This window comes from Meleagris gallopavo, chromosome 17 (genome assembly GCF_000146605.3).
Source record: "Meleagris gallopavo isolate NT-WF06-2002-E0010 breed Aviagen turkey brand Nicholas breeding stock chromosome 17, Turkey_5.1, whole genome shotgun sequence".
NCBI classification, from domain to species: Eukaryota; Metazoa; Chordata; class Aves; order Galliformes; family Phasianidae; genus Meleagris; species Meleagris gallopavo.
This window is the reverse complement of record NC_015027.2, coordinates 9145328-9165631: the sequence shown is the minus strand read 5'-3', so window position 1 is coordinate 9165631 and position 20304 is coordinate 9145328. Positions and strand designations below refer to the sequence as shown.

Here is a 20304-nt window from a genome sequence, read left to right as displayed (position 1 = left end):
AGAGAACTGGTTGACGTTATTGCTTGATCCTTTTTTTTTTTAGGAAAGACATTCCAATGAAGCAATTATCCCACATGCTGACAAAACACTGAATGCACCACTTCAAGAGTGACCCAAAATTAACAATTTGTTCGTCTAAAAAAAAAAAAAAAAGATATTCATCTGCCGGATCAGCAGAGCACACGGAAGTATAAGCCAATCAAAAATACATTGTACAAAAAAATCATCAAGTTTCCTTTTTCAGTATGGCAGTAAACATCATTTGTTCTTCCACTCTCACATTCCACAAACTTCGTTCTCAATAGGAGCTGACTATATTTTTTTTTCAACCAAAAAAAAAAGATAAATTTGATTAAAATTCTGATGTTCATAAACAAACACAAAGCCCAGCCTCACACCCGACACATCTACCATACGTCGTACATTTCAGGTGCTGAACATACAGGTAGGAATGAAGTCTTTGTTCAACAGTGAGGGGACTTCTCCAGTGCACAGCACTCCTACATCAAACATTACAATCTTTTGTGACTTTCTGAAAGTTAGCGCTATGAACCACTGGTTCTTCTTCCAGGTAGCTCTAAAGTGACCGTCCTCCCACATCCAAAAAGGTACAGCTTTGTATTTGACTATGAATATTAAGCAGCTTTCTCCACAAAACAGGAAGGCACCATGCACATAGCAGTTGAGGCAGGAAGCAAACAGCAGCAACATGACATGTGAATTTTAAGTTCAGATGAGTTAAGGCTTCTGTTAAACTTCTTTATCTTCTTCTAGCTAGAATCACTATCTGAAAAGGAAAAAAAAAGAAACAAAACACAGAAACTATTGAAGTAAATGAATGACATGGTCAAGAAATATCATAGAATATAGGTTGGAAAAGACCACTAAGATCATCTGGTCCAACCATAAAAGCAGTGAAACACTTTTTAGCATCTGCAGTAGCAAAGATCCACAAATGTCTGTTTACTGGTGCAGTGACATCTTGGTCTTGTCCTGTTCAACACACTAAACATCCAAGAGCTGCCCAAAATGCTGCTGAAAATCAGCATGCCCATTGTGTACAAGTCTCACTTCATAGAATCATAATCATGGAATCACAGAGGTTGGAAAAGACCTCTAAGGTCAGCTAGCCCAGTGGCTGCGTTGCTGTTGGTCAATAGAAGCACCAGGGAATGGCAGCACAAATGGGCTGAGTGGTGTCAAAGCAAAACTGACTGCAGAGAATGAGTGTAAATGAATCACAAAAACTGCTCTTCCTCAGCACAGATTCACTTCACTATAAATGTGTGTCCGTTAATGCAGTCTGCTTTAACATTTACACTAACAAAGCTGCTATACTGACATGGTAAGGAAATATTTTCCATGTCTCTCTTGTCTTTGCATGCTTTCATTTAGCAAAGCCCCACTTTCAGCATCAGAAGGTACCTTTATCAAACCTGATTCTCATAATGGCTCTGTCTCTTCTTTGATTTCAGCTCCTTAAGCCACTGAGGAGATTTTTCTTCTGACCTACGATATAAAAATATACACTTTAATAACGAAAATTCATCAACGAAACAAACCAAAAAAAGAATTACACAATTTTCTCTGGAGCCTCAGGAGCCCTCCTTGCATCTTTTCGACTCTTGTGGAAGTCTCTCACCTTTCCTCCTTCTCTACACTGGAGGGCAGTATTCTGCTACCAGGAGTTCCAAGCTGTGGTTTAGGGGATTTGAACGGCTGAGCAGAACTTGGCTCACCAGGACTCTCAGATTCGTGTCTTTTCCGCAGCTGGGCCTAAAAAGTGAAAATAAAGAACAGGGGTCCTTTGTAAGGCAGCAGTAAGACTGTGCAATGCAAAACACATCACACATTTATAAAAGAAATGATCTGACACATTCTGCCTTTACTCACCTTGAGAACAGAGTGGTCCATTCCTGGAAATATGGGAAGCCTCTGAGCTTGCACAGAAGACAATCTCCCAGAACGCTGTGTCTTTTCTTCCTCATCAGAATCCTCTTGTTGCATAGGTTTCTTCTCTTCTAATCAATTGTTTAAAAGAAAATATATATGTTCAGCAAGCTTTCCACCTCTAAGTTGTTCTAGAACTCTACTTCTGTTCAAAAATTATTAAGAATAATAGTAATACACCACTGTAATGAGTTCAGTGCTCCAATGGAGATCAAAGCAACAAACACCCTAAATACTCAGCAATAGAAAGATTTCTTGCTGGCTGACAGAAGGGAACAAAAGGTACACCTAAGTTAATGAGTGTCACTTTATGGAGACCTGAGAGTGGCCCTTCAGTATCTAAAGGGGCTGTAAGAAAGAAGGGGATGGACTCTTTAGCAGGATCTGTTGTGACGGGACAAGGGGAAATGGTTTCAAACTCAAAGAGAGGAGATTTGAGAAGGATATAAGGAAGAAGTTTTTACACTGAAGGCAGTGAGGCATTGTACAGGGTGCCCAGAGAGGTGGTGGTGCCCCATCCCTGCACACAGCCACGCTCAGGGGATGGGGCTGTGAGCACTGCTGGAGCTGTGGGTGTCCCTGTGCACTGCAGCCAGTGGGAACAGACGGCCTTTGGGGGTCCCTTCTGACTCAAACGGCTCCACAGCCCCTTAACTCATTATTTTCCCCACAAACAAGCCTGTCTTATGCCAGCTGCCAGAACTAACGGAGATGGAAGCTCTCCTTCACTTCAGTCTTTGGTAGCTCACAGCAGCAGAGCTCCCTCCAGGCTCCAAGGAACGGAGAGGAAGGCTCAATTCAGAGGATGGCCCAGAGGTGGCAGGAAGAAGCTGTTGCTAAACTTCAGTGCAACTCCAGGTGCATTCCAACATTCAGAAACTCCTGCCCTTGCAACCAAATTGATTACACCTCATTATTTCAGGTAGCTGAGGGATACCTGTGGAATCTTTAAACATCCACGTACTGCCCGATTCTTCCGTCAACGAAAATCTGTTTTCATACTCCAGCCCTCTGCTTCTTCTCAGAGAGTGGGAAAGAGGAGCCCGATGGTGTCTCTTCTTGCTGAGCTGTACGCGGTTTTTCAGTGCACTGGAGTCCAGAATAGTGGTTTGCTATAAGAAGAAACAAACCCCTTCATTTCAACCAGACTGAAAATAAAAGTCACCCCCTGCATAACGGCTCCCCACCCTATTTGCACCAAACCATACAGCTTAACTAGATGATACGTATTTGCCTGATTATTATTCTTGTTACCATAAAACTTAAAGAGAATTAATGATGAGGAGATGCTGCATTGTGGCTAACTGGGTGCAATGCTGGGCCTTTGATCTCTCTTGGCTGTGGACATCTGATCTGCATGAATTTGTTTCATGAAATGAATTAATAAACGGGATTTGGGTTGCTGAAGTGTTTTATGAATGCAGGCCTTGCTAGCTAGTAACAGCTGATGGCCAAGAGAGAGACTGGGATCTAAAAAGGACAACTAGACTAAGTCCTGGTGTACCTGAGGACTGTAATTTAATTTAATGTGATGACAGATTGCCATCCATAGAAATTCCATACCAGCTCACCAGCAACAAGTAGACCACAAGTGAAGAGGCATGGCATTGAGAAAAAGCATTACCTCCTAGATGCATAAGAAAGAAATTAATAAACATCTTTAGCTATAGCCTTCGCCCTTAACCTTTTCCAAATGAGAAGTTAGCTGGAAAAATTCATTATGATAAAGAAAAGGCAGAAGAAGATTGAGGGCAAAGTCTGCAGAAGGGAATGCTCTGTGGTGGCTGGTGCTGGTAGCAGTACAGCTAACGGTGAAGGAGAACTTGTCTTTTCTTCATGATAACTTACATCAATGAAGGAGAAGTCAGTGGTCTTTCCATCAGGATAGGCATCTCCTGGAGGAGGTAACTCAGTCCCATCAGTAGAGTCTATGTCAGTGCTTGAACGGTCCAGACTTGTGCTCCTTTGGTCTTTAGAGAAGTCACAGCGGTCAGCCAGGGAGGTGGGCTCTGTTTGAGAGGACAGGGATGATGGCTGGCTGTTTGGTGGCTGCTTTCTCGTGGAAATGACATCATTTTCTGATGAAGGAGATTCAGGCACAAAGCTGCGGATGAAGAAAATGAAATCTATGAGACTTCAGGGTGAACAAATACATGCAAGGATACCTCTGGATCACACATTAACAGTCACGAGGTAACCTAACACACAGGAATCTAAACACACTTTTTGAACAATAGACCTCAGTGTGTGAGACAGACCAAGGCCATGGAAATCCTGGAAGGGAAGCACTCAGGAGCCCATTGCTGAATAGCCACCACCTCCAACCACTGGGACGTGAGATAATTTCCAGCCTGGCACAGGGAATGCTGCACAGAGCGTTCCAGTTCGTGGGTGGTGAATGCCGCTTCCCTCCTCCAGCAGCGGGCCCTGAGATAATTAAGGAATGGTACTAATGAGCTCCAGGGGAAGGCTTGGTCTTGCATTCTTTACCTCAAATGGTATTTGCTATCTGCAGCATTAGTGGATCTAAATATCCACTGAAATACAGAATAACGTGGAGAAAAGCAGATGGCAATCCGGAGACATAACACCTCTCATGGAAAGGCATGAGAGCTGTGTTAAAGGATCCTCCCTGATCTCACACCTCCACAAAGCCTCTCCCCTTCGGCAGCCCAGCACTTCAGCTGGTGCAACTCAGTGCAGAGCTCACCCTGAAAATCTATGGGAGAAGAGAGAAGGAGAAACACAGCTCCTCTCACTGAGCCTGCACTGCTTGGTGGTTTCATCAGCTCCCCAGTGGGCTCTCCTTGCACAGTTCCATCACACACTGCAGCACAGCAAGGACAAACAGCACCATCGCTTCTGCACAGTGAGCTCCTCCAGCTGAATAGCAAGTTAGGGGAAAAATTTCCTTCAGAACAATGGTCAAACATTGTAATGTAAAATATGCTTTCAGCTCTCATTATGGAGAGGTATTACGTATCTTTTTCTACTGCTTGATTAAGATTTCACATTTTATGAATATACCCAGATATATTGCTTTGAGTACATTACCAACACTTGCAAATACTCACTCTATGAAAATGTTTCGCATGCGATCTAAAAAGCCATTTCCCATAAAAGTTAATTGTTTTTCCTTATGAAGTCTGTTTCAATCTGTAACCGAGGATTTTCTCTGACATCCATTTGGAAATGCTCACTCGACTGCTTGAGAAAATAGCACTATCTCGTAGACAAGCTAATCAGGAACCCAATCCCTGCCTCCAAGTCCAACCACGTCCCTCTGTTCCAAGAAGCTTTTTGCAGCGAGCCCAGAGCAGCCCCAATGCCTGCTCCACAGTGACTCAGCCCCGGGTGACAATGATCCTTCCTCCCCCTCCAAGCAGCTCATTGAACAGCAGGACCATGTATATCCTGTTGCCATGCAGTCATGGTTTATTTTGAAATTCCCTTCCTCTCTCAGAGAAAATGAGTTCATACGCAGATGCATCAATGAAATGCTCCTAAGGGGGATAAAATAATCCCCTTCATGGCTCTAGTACTGGAAAATGCCAGAAGGTAGAAGCTTCAAGCAGAGCTGTAGGCATCGTTACACGGTAAAGTAATTAAAAACTAAACATTTGCTACAGAGGAAACAAAATTCCAGGATGTGAGGATTGCGAGTTCAATATTTAATAAAGCAGACATTTTATCTGCTGCTTTTCTAGTCCTTCAAGTGTGAAATAGCTGTCTCTTCAGAAGCTGAGAGAAGCACCTTGGTTAAGAAATTGATTTCCAAAAACACCTACAAGGTACTAAAATCACAGTTCATTTTACAGAAAAGCTGGATGTTGGCACGTCACTCTGTCAGCTGAAAGCTCCCCTTGACTTCATAAGCGATAATATTTTTTTATATATATATATTATATATATATATATATTTATAACTCAGAGTTCTCAAGTGTAAAATACACAAAGTAGAATTGATATTAATATCTGCTGTAAGAGTTCAATGATACAGCATTAAAAAAGAGCAGGAAAAACGCTATTTCCACACTACCTTGAGCAGAGAAGACATTGGCTCGAGCAGGGCAGATCATAGAATCACAGAATGGCTGGGTTGGAAGGGGCCTTAAAGATCACAGAATCATGGAATCACAGCATGGCTGAGTTGGAAGGAACCTCTGAGCTCCCCCAATCCCTGCCATAGGCTGGTTGCCCCCACCAAATCCCCAAACTGCTAGCATAGCCTGCCTAACCATGGTCAGACCACGTCCTTACCTACCTGATGGGAAAAAAGCAGACAATTAGAGCAGAACCTCTGCCCATCCCCAGCTCTACCCATTAGACCCACATATCACACAAGTAGATAATCACTTTCTAAACATGCAAATATACGTTGCTAATTGCAATTACAGAAATAAATGCTATGCAAAACTACACTACCTAACTTAGTTAAAGCCACTTCATGCATTTAATCGAGAAAATATACTTTTCCCTTATCTTCCATCATTTTAGCACTAGAAAATACCATTCTGCTTGTGTTTCATGCACCAGCAGACTTGTTAGATCTATTCCAGTCGAAGCTGTTTTTGTCATTGCCTATAAAAGTGGTGATACTGCTTTCTCCCTGGGGGGTGGAACTTAAATTCCAAGCCTCACTGCTGCTGGTGGACACTCGAGAAATACTTCTTCACCTACAGACTAAAGGAACCTTACACCCACTGCAACAGAAGCATGCAACTTTAGAAATCCATGTGCATGAGAACACGCACGCTTGAGTGTTTGCAGCAAAAACCAGAAGGATGGGTGCTTCTCATGAAGCAGCTGAGGCAGAATGTGTGTACAGGACAGAGGGGGTGGTGCTCACCTGTCCCCGCTGCGCCGCTGCTCGCTCCAGGTGCCATACTGGCTGTCGGGCTCCTGCACCAACGTGTCTGTGTCCTTGGCTTCAGGGGGCTGTCTTGTGAAGCATTGCTTCAGCTGGTCCTGCAACAGAGCAAATGAGAGCCACCATCATTCCTTTATTCCTGGGCTGAATGGCTTCGGTTTTATTTCCCGCTGTGGTTTTGAATCCATCGATTCAACTTAAACGTGGAAAAAGGCTGTGAGTTCCAAACCACAGCTCTCTACAACATGAGCTCCGATTTCCTGGCCAAACAGCCCATTCTAAAGGTAGCAAACAGCTAGTTTGTTCTAGCAACTCTTATCTCACCCGTGCGACAGCAGGAGTTCTGCACAGAGCCCCCCAAGCACACAGGGGAAACGTCAGCTCTGGGATGTTTAAAGCTTGCTAGCTTTAAAAAACGCTTTCCTTTTTGAACGCTTCCTTTGGAAGACCTTCAAAATAAAAATCATCAATAAATAAATAAGCAGAAGGCCAAACACTAGAAAGCCCTTGACAAATGGATGGGTGTTACTGGAAAGTTTAAATACAGCACACGAAGTAGGGCAGATTGCAGTGTTGGAGGGTTGTTTTTCCTGCACCGTGCTCTACTTTGACCTTTCATACCTCAAGGAATTATTTGATGAAGGCAAGAAATCCATAAAATAAAAAGGGAATCAGTGCATCTGAGGACCATTCCCTTTTGGGGACTGAAGTGGGCCAGCTGCTGCTGCTGGCACCTTCAATTTGCAGCAGACCGATGTTCCTTTGTACCAGAACACAGCACTGCTGTACCTTTTGCTTGGCATCTGCATGGAGGTGAGCACTGAAGGTAGAGTTACCCAAACACAGTGCACCCGTTGCCCTGCACGGACACAAACACAGCTCTCGGTGCCATACCAACTGTGTGGTTTCTTGTGCCATTACTTTTGTGAATCTGAAGAATGCTGCTCTGAGACTGATGATTCAGGATAGCTAAGCAACACAGGCAGGAGCTACTCCAGAAGTTCTACAATGCTTGCATCTTTGGGAGCAAATGCCTGCATCTCTTTTTTCCTTATTCCCCCAAATGTACCATCAGCAATTGCCATTTTCTAGTCCTATTGCTGCTATTTGCTGCTGACAAAGTGGTCTATTTTAACGCCAAGTGAAATAAGGCAATAAAAGGCTCAGCTATTTGTTCCGATATTAAAAAGCACCATTGCCAGACAAGTACAATTCTCAGCCTGCAAAACTCAAGGTGCCCATTTGGGGAGTTACACAAAACAGGTTCCTTGCTTTCCATCTCTCAGATGTCCCCATGTCTCATAGCTCGCTGGGTGTAATTCTTAACCTCCATTTCTCCACATGCCCATGGATGGACAGATGTAAGCTGAACTCCTCCACTTTTCCATCCATCCCCACTCGAGCCTGCAGGAAGGTGCTTCCCCTGGCAGTCAGATGCATGGCAGAAGAAACTGCCTTGTTGCCCTTAGAAACCACACAGTGTTTCCTCTCCCTTGGCATGGGCTCGTGGCTGGGTTCCTACAAACTCTCCCTGCAGGCCCTGTGCTGGGGCAGAACCAACACTCCCCTAACAGACATGAGCCCTCAGGGCACACACTGCCCACTGTTTATAAAAAACACTGCGTTATCACTAAAATGGTGGTTGTAAGGAGAAAACATGCACAACCCAGATAATAGCACCATCCCAGCAGCAGCAGGAAAGGCATTCAGACACAACCCTGCTGCTCAACTGAAGGTTCCCTGAGAGCTCTGCGTGTGTATTGGTTCATGGTGAAATGCTTTTAGACAGGAGTGATTCCAAATTAGATCATACAGATACATTTGCTTCTGCTGGCATTACCATTTCCCTTGGAACAGCTTAGTGCTCCTGACAAAGAGCATGAATGGAAACAGCACCAAAAGCTTTAAAGCACGACAGCATAGGGAACATAAGGGAGCAGTTCTGGATGTACAAGTGATGTTCTTTGGGTCTGCCACCAGCCCAGTCCATCACGCAGCTCGCAGTGCCCCGTGCTCACACAAACACAGCAGAACAAACAGCCCAGCAGAACAGAGCTGTGCTGGACAGGGTTGGTTTGTTTTTCATGTGAGATAATTATTAACGTGATGAAGTTCTGCAGGTGGCCCATTCTTTCTTTGCTTTATCCCTCGGAACAGAACAAGCTCAAAAGGTCGAGGCATGCACAACCAGAGCCAGATACTAAAAGGTCCTCAAGAAACAGAGCATCATCCATAAAAAGAGGCATTTCAGAAGGCAAAGACAATAACAAAAAGGGCTCTGGTCTCTTCTTCACGCACAACATAAACCCAAGTGAAGAATTTCCACACTTACTGTCACAGAAGGCACACACAGAAGGTGTCCCCAATCAAACACCACTCTCCATCCAGTACTCAAATGCAGTAATACCCCACGATTGGATCAATTTAATCATTCCAACAACAGTAGGCACGATAAACACGACGTAATTTTCGGATGGAATAGGACAGCAGAGTTGGACACTGACTCACAATTTGCTCTACTTCATCTAAAAGCAGACATTATGATTAAAGCTCTTTCAGGACTCTCTTGGAATTAAGCCGCTTTGGCAACAATCCAGGATTGATTATTCCTGCAATTTCCAGTTCCTGAAAATGATGTGCACACAATATTGCTCCTGCCAGTGCAAAAATTTACCATAACTGAGAATGAATGCATATATTTATGTGAAAAACTCTTTTGCGCTGCTGTGAAATAAAGACTTGGCACACGAGGAGCACCAGTTGACAGAGATCTCACGAGGTAGAATCTGCACAGACAGCTTCAAAAATAATCTTTGTTTGCTAAAGAGACTGAGACATCAGACAGCCAAAATGACACCCTGCAGCTTGACGTGCAAAAAGGAGAAGCTAAAATCTACTGGAAGAATGAATCTGAATAGGTAACTGCACAAAGGAATGGAGTTTTGACCATTCACTCTACTAGCACAAAACTCACAGAAAAGTTTTGCCAGCCTCCTGAAAGGTTTTTTGGGTGTATATTTATACATACATATACACACACACTGATCAAATGAAAATGCATTAAAAGAAAACAAAATAAAAGCACTGGTTGGCCTTAGAAACTATGCAACTGGATGGGATAGGATTGGGGGGGGAGGTGGGATGGGGCCCTGTGCAGCGTGAGCTGGTGGCTGGCACCAAGGCCAAAGCAGGAGGCTGGGACTGGGTGATCTCTAAGCTCCCCTGCAACTTAAGCCATCCTACAATTCTGCAACCTGGCTATTTTCACTTCCAAAGCACCGGAGCAGCAGTGCAGGCAGAGGGATGCCATGGCTACTTACTATCCGGCGGATGAGCGCTGCCCATAGGGAGAAGGTCATGGCTGGGACCAGGCTCGGTGCTGTGGGGCAATGGGTCCCACGGAGCAGCACCCGCTGCCGCCCGGCCCACCCGGCCCTGTGGCCATAGATAGCAGTTCCAGGAACTGCAGCTTTCTCTCTGAGAAGCTGAAGGAGCTCCAGCTCCACCCGCACGCATGGATACACAGGGCTGCCCTGCTCAGCCCCAAACACTGCTGAGCAATGTACAGTCCTCAAAGAAACGCTGGAGTATCGGCAGAAGGAATGGGATGAATCCATCTCAGAGTCTTTGCATCCCTGCACAGGGCAGTCCCAGCTTTCCATGGCCCCATACAGAGCTTTGCAAGGACCCCTGTGACCATGTGCAACGACTAGCCACAGCTTTTGCACAACTGCAATCCATCCACTCCTTCCACTGAGGATTCCAAAGGTGATTTGGAGTTTGTCATGCTCTGTACCCTGAAAATAGAGCTGCTGGGACTCACTGTGAACTCACCACGCACCCACATGTGGTCTCTGCACAAAGCTCCAGCACTGCAAGGGACGGGCTGGAGCACACTGATTTGATGCTGTTATGGTAGGAAGTGAATCTATTTGCTTTTTTTTGACAAGCTGCATGCTTGAAATCAACACCTCCCACTTGGAATGCTGTATCTCACAGCTCTGCTGCACAGTTAAGGCTTTTCCAAGCAAGACGCAATTTTAAACCTCAAACAAACAATCCTGGGAAAGAGGGCTCCCCAGTTTGAAGTCTAGGATTTAAGATGCACACAGAGCAGTGGGATTTCCTGCCAACAAATGAATATCTGGAAACGGCGCACCGCTCGTTTAAACAAAAATTCCATACAACCTAGAAGCTGCTTGCATCATCTCCTTGCAACAAGCCTGAGGAACACCAGAGAGCTGAGCTGAAGTGATTATTACTGTCAAAACAAGTTGGGAACAACAGAGGCACTCAGCTCAGCACCCATCACTGTGGTTGCATGGCCCCCATTTGCACTGCCAGCCACATTCATGGCCCATTAAACCAAAGAGAAGTTATTAAGAATGAAAAAGCATGAGCTGCCTCCGTGCTGGCCCTCGTATCTTCGTTAATTAAACAGAACAGCTCTCCTCCTCCCCCTAGCCCAAAGCTACACAAACACTCCTTTCTGAAAGCCCACTTGCTACAACTTCCTTCTGGCTGCCACAATAGCTGTCTGCAAACTGAACAATAAATGGACAGGACACAAAGTATTTTTGAGAACAATTTGTTGGGTTTCCAGGGAATACTGCGGCCAAATAGGTCTGTAGCAAAACAGCAGAGCTCAGAATAAGAATGCCAGCATGCATTTGGTTCTTTTGCTGAAGGATACTCAGGACCTGGGGTAAAAACCAGTGTTTGGGGCAGATGAATGCGCTTTAGAATCCGAAAGAAACAAACTGCCATACTTTTACAGCAGCATAAAGGCACAGCTGAGGAACCGAGGGTATTAACCACAGGTTTTATATGATGGCACATCAAAGATGTAATCCCCAGGCTTCTGAAGTGTTCAACTTTTATGACCTCCAGCAAGGAAATAACGAACTACACCAAGTCCTTTCCAATGCTGACAGATCTCTGCAGTGCCCAAGAGCCTCCTGTACAGCACAGAAGCATGGTGGTGATTTATCCACAAGCCCTTTCCCAGATGCAAAGCTTGCAGGAGCAACCACCAAAGACATGACATATTACTAAATAAGGAGCCTACTTGCCAGCTTGCACTCATTTAAGAACTTAGAATCACAGAATGGTTTGAGTTGGAAGGGATCTCAAACATCACCCAGTTCCAATCCCACTGCAGTGGCACATTAGAGAGCACAACAGCACCAACTCCCCCACTTACACAAGGGCTGAGTGACCTTAAGTTGGAGCACAGGAGCTGCTAAATGCATGCACCAGAAGAATGGCAGCTCCGCTGCTGCCTTCAGCAAGTTTGCTGGAAAGGTGACCCCACGCCCCAGGGCTCCCTGCTCTGCAGAGCAAGAAGCACAGTTGCCCTCTGCAGGTTCCACATTCCCATTCTGCAGTCCCATCCATTTCACTTGTTTAAACAAGTTCTGCCTTGGGGTGGTTCTAACAAATCCAATGTATCAACTTCAATACAAATGTCACCATGCTAACAGTGTAACAATGGTTACCAAATATTTTTCTCCTCGTTCTTTTGTGCTCACCTGACAATATTCCAGTGCAGCCAAAAAGGAGATTAGCAGAAAGCTGGGCCAAAAAAGCAGCAGAGCTGATAAAAGCAATGCTGGAAACGGGCCCCATTGCCTGATGCCACACCTGCCCCAGGAATGTGGCTTTGCCTTGGATCACCGATGAACAGCCCTCGCTGAGCCCATGTCACAGAATGGCTGAGGTTGGAGTGGAGCTCAGGGATCCCCCAGCCCTGCCGTGTGCTGGCTGCCCCCAGCTCAGGCTGCCCAGGGCCCATCCATGGCCTCGGGCACCTCCAGGGATGGGGCACCACAGCTCTGGGCAGCACTGCCAGGGCCTCACTGCCCTCACACTGGGGCTTCTTATGTCTGTGCAGCTTACAGTGAGTAAACAAAACTGGAGCCCTCCCCATTCACCTGGGTCTCTCAGCTTGTATCCCATGGCAAAGTAGCAACGGTGCTCAGTAAAAGCAGCTGGGGATAACCGCTGCTCACCACTGACTGCAGGGTGACGGCGCTCAGCTCTTTTCAAGTGCAACTTCAAGCACTGCAAACGCAGAGGGGCACGCAGAGTCACGCCGACACACTTCCCTCACTGCCAAACCCCTGGCAAAGATTTCCATCCGTGCTCCAGCCAGCAGGGAGCAGATATCTTTACCTGTCACAGCTCCGGATCGTTCCTAACCCAAAAGCAGACCAAAAAACACCACACAAACTGAGATTGCACGCGGGTCATCCACCCCCACAGCCTCCCACAGCACAGCACACGGCTTACAAGGTCGGGCTGCTCCGCGCTGCTCTGCCTCTTCCTCAGCGAGGAGAAGCGCTGCTGGCTGCGCACCGAGAAGCGCCGGAAGGACTCCCGGCTGCGGGAGGCGAAGTGCCTGAAGGAGGAGGTCCGCTTCAGGGGGGCTCGGGGGCCGGCAGCCCGCTCGTGGGCCACCGCCGCCGTCACCAGGTTGAGCGCTTCCTGCAGGGATCGACGCACCGTGCCCATCCACTGGGTCATGTGAGTTTGGGCCACGGTCAGCTTGTCTCCCAGGTAATCCATCTTTATGTTATTATTTTTTTTTCCCCGGATGGATATTCAGGAACGTAATTCTCCGTGGCAGCCCCGATCGGATTCTGCAAGAAGGATTCCGCTTGTACAATATTTCCTGTGCACGTAAATAGCACTAGGCTAGCACTGCCGGCGTGCTTCTGTATTTAAATGGAGACGCGAGGCTGGAGATGGACATTTGTCAAGTAGGAAAAAAATAAAAGGTTTTCCTACTTACAATCACGTTTGCTCAAAATAACGCTTCATTCAGCCATGTTAGGGAGAGAAATGAAGATCTCAGTCCTGGAAATCCAGTCTTACTTTCTCATTCCGGAGCTGGATAAGCATCTCCTTTCAGAAGCCAACTTTGCACGCTGCAGCCAGTATCAGAAGGGCAGCATCCTCCAGGCAGGGCAGCAGTTCAGCACACCACGGAGCGTCCCTTCCCTGTGATCCATGCGGCCGCCGGGCTGCTCCCCATCCAGGGGCCCTGGGCACGGTGTCAGCAGCTCCCACCTCCCGCTGCCCACGGTGCCATGGTCGCAGCCACGCCCCACCGACAGACCCGAGGCCGTGCGTGCAGGAGAGCTGCGGGGCAGCGTGCTGACCGGCGCGGAGCTCTGCACTCCCCAGGCTGAGCGCTCCGGAGCACCGCTGGCTGCTGCCAGCTCTTGGCCGCCCGCCCGGTTCCTGCGAGCTGCTCCCGAGCAGGGCGGCCTGCCTGGAACAATGCGCGGGGTGACACAGCCGCAGCAACGGGAAGGAGCTGGGCTGGGCCCTGTGCAGGCAGCGTTGCCATGGCGACGCGGAACAGCATCTCTGCCTGCAGCCAGGCGGGCACGGAGGGGCTGGGGGCCAGGCCAACTCCCGTAAGGCGCAGGTAGGGATGGGAATGCGCAGCCCCTTCCTTACGCCACTCACCAAGCAACACTGAGATCCAAATCAGCGCCCGTCAACGATTAACCTGGGATCAGCCACGTCCTACGTGTCACACGGGCACGGTGACACTACGACCTGCAGCACAACAGCCATGGAGATTTGCCTAGCCCAGAGGTGCTGGGGGCAATACTTTGTGTGCCTTTCTCAGCCCACAGGCCAGAGCTGCTCGCTGTGCTCAGGGCTTCTTTTTGTTTCGATGCATTGCATCATTCTTCCCTCTCCCATAGCCATTTCTGGGGTAGCAGATTTAACAGAATGAATAATTTCTAAGCAATATGGCATGAAATGGTGCCAGTTTAGGGTTTCACTGTATTAGGAGTGTTGCCTGGAACCATGCCTATGAGCTTGGAGGAAACGGAGTTTCTTCCCTTTAAAGAGCTGAACTCTCAGCCTGGAACTCCTCACGGAGCACACCATACCCCGTTTCTTACCCCAGAACACCTTACATTTGTTTTGAACATTCTCAAATTAGCAGTCAAATAGAAACCCTCCGTGCTGGAAAGGAATCCAGCCAAGAGAAAAACCCGTTCTTCCTTACATAGCCCTTCCTCTGAAGAGCTACCGAGCTGGTTTTGCACAGAAATGGAAGGAGATCTCCTCGATCAGGTGACCTTAGAGCAGGGCTCTTCTTATTTTTTAAAGTAACAGGAAAAAGACATTTAACACATTATTCTGTCTGTTAAGCAATGGAGATCCTGCATCCCATCCACAGCGCAGGCTCCTGAGCTCTGCACCCAAGCTGGCCAAGGCCAACAGACAGGGCTGAGCTCAGCTCCCCCTGGACCACCCAGAAAAATAAGCAAGGTACGGAAGAAGGGAATTTTGGAGAAGCATTGCCTCACTGATATGCACCTCCATATCAATGCCGTGGAAGAATCATCCTAAAAACACGCTACAATAGACCCAGCAAGGACTGGAACACTTATTCCACTTTTTTATTTTTCCCCACAAAAGCTTCATAGGCTGACCCCTACGCTGTGTTTTATGAGTTCCCATGCTAAAGATGGGGTCTGCCAAGGTAACCTTCTCTGGAGGTGTTTAAAGAAATGGTGGATGTAGAACTCTGGGACATGGTTAGTAAGCAATACTGGGAGTAGGTGGATGGTCGGACTGGCTGATTTTAGAGGTCTTTTCCAACCTTTATGATTCTATGATACTCTTTGGGTTCATCAGACACTACAAAATAGCGTTTGAATAATTTCCTTATTTTTGCCCCCAAATCCTCTATTTTGCCAACCAACACAACTCACATAGATGTCTATACTGTTGTACTTGCTGCAACAGCCACCAGCAGTCTCTGGTCAAGAAGAAAAAAATAAATATTGATTGAAAGGAGTATTTTAGCATGAGAACTTTGGACAGTGTCTATTAGCAGTGAAAACTCTTGTGTAAGCTGAAACAACAGGTACTTTGTTAATATTTACACCGAATATAATCATAGAATGCTTTGAGTTGGAAGGGACCCCCAAAGGCCACCTGGTCCCATTGCCTGCAACGCACAGGGACACCCACAGGTCCATCAGGTGCTCAAAGCTTGACCCAATATTTGGTTTCCTCTCTTACATTCGTTTCAATCTGAAACAGTGTAATTTAAGTTCACGTGCAGTTTTAATTTATGCTTATTCAGAATGATTGTTAATGACAATGCCATCAGAACCTGATGTTAAAGCCACTTCCCTCATACACATACCCAACTACAAGGAGACAGAAATCGGCCTCTCAGCCCGTTCTTTCCAACGTTTGGTTATCTAAAAGCCCCCAGAGTTCACCGCTGTGCGGGATGAGGGGAGAGAGCAGCAGCAAAGACCGATCACTTCCAATACCTTCCACTCTTTAGTCCTTAAAAACAATGTGGTCCAGCCCTGAGCTCCCTGCATGCGCTGTGTGCTGCGCTGAGCTCCAATCTGCATTCCCCTCCTGCCACCACCGCCCTTCCTCATGCACTTCATGACTTTGGCCCATTGTTTCAAGTCGGAGCTGCTCAGGGAAAGCTGACTGTTTTCTGTAGAGCACAGGCAACACTCAACGACTTCATAACAAAAGAAACCAGAGCGCTATCAGCTCAGCAAGACAAAGCTCTGTACTTTCTGCTCTCCTTTAAGAGAAGCCATACTGAAGCAGGTACTTAAACAGCATTCTATACATGGAACAATTTAATGAATTGCAGTCAGATGATATAAAGAGGGACAGATGCATTAGGCCAATAATAATATTCTCTGTACTGCTGTTAGGTTTAAATATGATTCTCAGGAACAACTGAGATAGTAGCAGTGCCAAATGTTTCTGAGGACATCAATCCTTTTGTCCCCCACGAAGCAAGGCCCAGCTAAACATCCTGACCATGCACTGCTGTTGGACCTTGAATTGTTTCAGCGTGAAACAAAGCTACCAATGCTAAAGCTTAGGGAATGTGCTAAAAATACATGATGATGTTTGGAGGCTCATGTCCACAATCATTCAGCACTTCCCTTCTATCTCAGCCGAGGAGGAAAGGCTGAAAAACAAAGCAGAAACAGGAAACTCCTACAGCACAGCTCTTCTGGAAAGTACTGAAAACATTTTCTTTACATTTACCTATGTCAAGAGGATCAAGCCAAGCAAAACATGGATAAATAATGGTTGTTGGGTTGGTTTTCCCTCCCCCCATTTATACCAATAAAAAAAACCCTACTGTTACGAAAGGTTTTTGTTGCCCCATCTCTGAAGGTGCCCAAGGCCATGGATGTGCACTGGGCAGCCTGAGCTGGTGGGGAGCAGCCAGCCCTCAGCAGGGGTTGGGGCTAGGTGATCTTTGAGCCTCCCTCCAACCTCAGTCGTTCTGTGATTGTTAGTAAGTATTACTATACCTCCAGCACGGACTGAACATTGCGCACCAGTTAGATCCTACCAGTTGGCCACTTTTACATGCAAATGAGAATTGGCCTTACAAAACCAAGAGACACCCAAAGCATCTTCCTTCTTTGCCTGGCAGAAGCTTTCATTGCTGTCTTGCTAGAGAAATTTGGCATAATTTTTTCCTTCTCATGGAAGATGAGAACCTACTAGAGCTACTGGAGGTATAAATCTGACTTTGGGAATTCAGAAAACACTCAAAGGGAAAGCACTCTTGTGCTTTGGGTTGCAGGGCTCTGTCCAACTGGACTGGGTTCCCTTTCAGTTGGAAGGCCCTTAGGAAGGCCCTTACACACACAGTGGAGATGAAAGGCACTGTTTTCCCACTAGGCCCAGGGCTCTGCAATTCCTTCTGCTTCTCAGCCACATCTGCTGCACTCCTGCTCAGCACTGCTGCATTGCAAATCAAACGCCACTGGACATCCACTCACATCTGACACCTGCAACCTCCAACTCGGCGACCAGAACTTGCCAGGTACGCAGGAGCAAATAACCCACACTGCCTCTGTCACACAGCGTGTGCTCGCCAGCCCCAGCCATGAATCACCAAACCAAATACTACATTTTTCTGATCTGCATTCGTGTTTAAGATTAACTTGAAGTTAATTTTTAAGAGAATCCTCGCTGCAGCACGCAATCCTTGTGCAACTCGAGGAAAGTCCCCCACAAAGAGCTACTTTCACCGTGCTCAAGCTGCTCTCTCCTAAATGCCATTTCCTTTCAGTACAGTAAACACGCACTGCTGTATTAACAAGTTGCAACTGCTGAAAGAACAGAAACAATAGTGGGAACTTGGCCATTGCCCAGCGGTAGCGGCGTGGACAACTACATGGGAAAGCAGGAATTGAGTCAAACCAACTTTACAGCGACACGTTGGCAGTCAGGTTAATTACCCCTGTACGTCCAGCTGTGGCACAGCCCCCCATCAGCAGCCCGTCCCACTGCTCCCAGCCCAGCACGGCTCGGCCCTCCCAGACGTGAACCAAGAGCGCGTTACTCCCTCAAAGCATTTCATGGTAAATTGAACTTAATCCCTTTGCTATCATAGCAGACGGACGAGGATGCTGTGCGTTTTCCCAGTGTGAGATGAGATGCAGCTGCAGTGACACACAGTGGCAGCGAGCTCCAGCACACCGGGGAAGCAGCAAGCTGCTCTGCAAGGGCAAAGCAGCTGAGACCTTGTCAAAACAATCTTTGGATCTTGATTTCTAGCTTCAATAACCCAAATCGCTTGCAATTTTGTAATTACTATTCAATGACTAGCAATAATCCCAGCTGGGTTTTAGCAATCTCTAGAACTAGAGCTGAAAAATTGTCCTGAGTTAGAAATAGAGGAACAAGGTATGCTGAGCAGGAAGAGACACGGCGTTCTTCTAACCCACATTTTGACCACGCAGCTAGGATATTTTTGAAGTTCATCATCCTGCAGGTTAATCACACGTCATCTTCACTAACTGAAGTGTCTGAATCAGTACCCAAAGTAGGAAAGAAGGGGACAGATTCTTGAGTGGGGGTCTGCTGTGATGGGACAAGGGGAAATAGTTTCAAACTCAAAGAGGGGAGACTTGAGAAGGATATAAGGAAGAAGTTTTTACACTAAGGGCAGTGAGGCACTGCACAGGGTGCCCAGAGAGGTGGTGGTGCCCCATCCCTGCACACAGCCACGCTCAGGGCACGGGGCTGTGAGCACTGCTGGAGCTGTGGGTGTCCCTGTGCACTGCAGCCAGTGGGAACAGATGGCCTCTGGGGGTCCTTTCCGACTCAAACCATTCTATGAGTTTCTGTGATTCTGTGAATGTACCATAAGGTTACTTGATATCGCCCCTTCCCATTAAACAAGAAAACGAGGTAAAAGGAACAATGGTGTCCCACAGGCTTCTGGGAATAAAAATGAACTTCTTGTTTTACAGTGGAGCCATGGCCATCCTTGCAGCATCTCTGTATTTTATCAAGTTTTCAGCATCTTCCACCACTCCCCTGCCCCGGACGTCTTTCCTACCACCCCTAGTTGAAATTAACAAAATACACATCGTATGAGATGCTGGGATGTAACTATCTCTTCCTACATGGGCTATTCTGAAGAGGCCAACCCCTCACTTTCCACAGCAGCATGGTGCTCTCCAGCAGCTGCTCCCAGCTTTGCCAGCTCTGTCCCATCACACAGCTTTCATCGAGCCCCCAGATTTTGGCTGCTTATTGCCTCAGACACCCCAGCAGCAGCGCTGGGGCCCCAGGGCCCTGTGCAGGGCCTGAGCCAGGCTCCCACTGAGCACCCAGCAGAGCTGCTGCTCAGAACAGGAACCCATCTCTTCTGGAGCCGATCCAGAGTTTTTCACTCTTCCCAGCTCTGCCCCCACTGCAAGCAGCTTGCCCTCTGTTTGCAAAGCTGGCTTAGATTACCTGGTTCTAATGCACCTGATTAATTGTTTATCAATGTGCTCCTACAGCTACGTTAAAAAGAGATTGCATCACGATGTTGCAACATTCTGCAAAAAACCCTGGGAAAGAGCAAGAATTGCTGATAACTGAGGTGGTTACGGACAGGAACAGAACCACCTGAGAGCACTTCACTGGCAGCACTGGCCATCAGACCACTGAGCAGCACTGCAATGGCTTCCAAGGCAAGTCAGATCCAAAGATATCTCGTAACAGCTGCAGCAAAGCTCCTCACCAGCTGTAAAAAGGAGGATGAATACACCATGTACCCTGGAAAACACTCAACTATGATCAATATAGCTCGGGTCAGCGAATGACTGGCATATGAATACATGATTACAATAAACAGCCAATTAAAGATGATGAACAGATCGGTGCTAGGAAGGAGGTATATGACAGAACAGAGAAGGAAATGACAATGTGGTGAATACTGAGATCTGTGACTCAGCCTCTGCACTTCAGCTGCTGAGGAAGTCCTGCTCCTCCCCTGCTCCAAGAGGCACCGCTTCATCTGACCAAACCAGACTCTTACATCATCAGCCAGGAGCCTCTGCATTCCTGAACTGCCATTCCAAAGATTCATGAAGCCTTATGTAGCCATCTGCGAGGCTCTATCAACACTCTTAGCTTTTCTCCCCCTTTATTTACTTTCACCTAGCAGG

The 20304-nt window shown here is 47.0% G+C and overlaps 1 protein-coding gene across 2 annotated transcripts in view; it reads right to left on the bottom strand.

Moving 5' to 3' along the window:
• Positions 1 to 313: 313 nt before the first annotated feature.
• The window catches only part of KIAA1671 (KIAA1671 ortholog), a 40931-nt gene continuing 20940 nt past the window's right edge, over positions 314 to 20304 (bottom strand). The window contains exons 7-13 of one of the 2 annotated variants that reach the window (XM_010720358.3): positions 6800 to 6918; positions 3799 to 4054; positions 2888 to 3062; positions 1894 to 2021; positions 1643 to 1776; positions 1426 to 1509; positions 314 to 787 (exon numbers count right to left, since the gene is read on the bottom strand). In XM_010720358.3, coding sequence (XP_010718660.1) covers positions 1431 to 1509; positions 1643 to 1776; positions 1894 to 2021; positions 2888 to 3062; positions 3799 to 4054; positions 6800 to 6918 — 891 coding nt within the window. In that variant the 3' untranslated portion in view covers positions 314 to 787; positions 1426 to 1430. The remainder of the gene's footprint in view (positions 788 to 1425; positions 1510 to 1642; positions 1777 to 1893; positions 2022 to 2887; positions 3063 to 3798; positions 4055 to 6799; positions 6919 to 20304) is intronic. The other variant, XM_010720357.3, reaches the window with a different exon arrangement.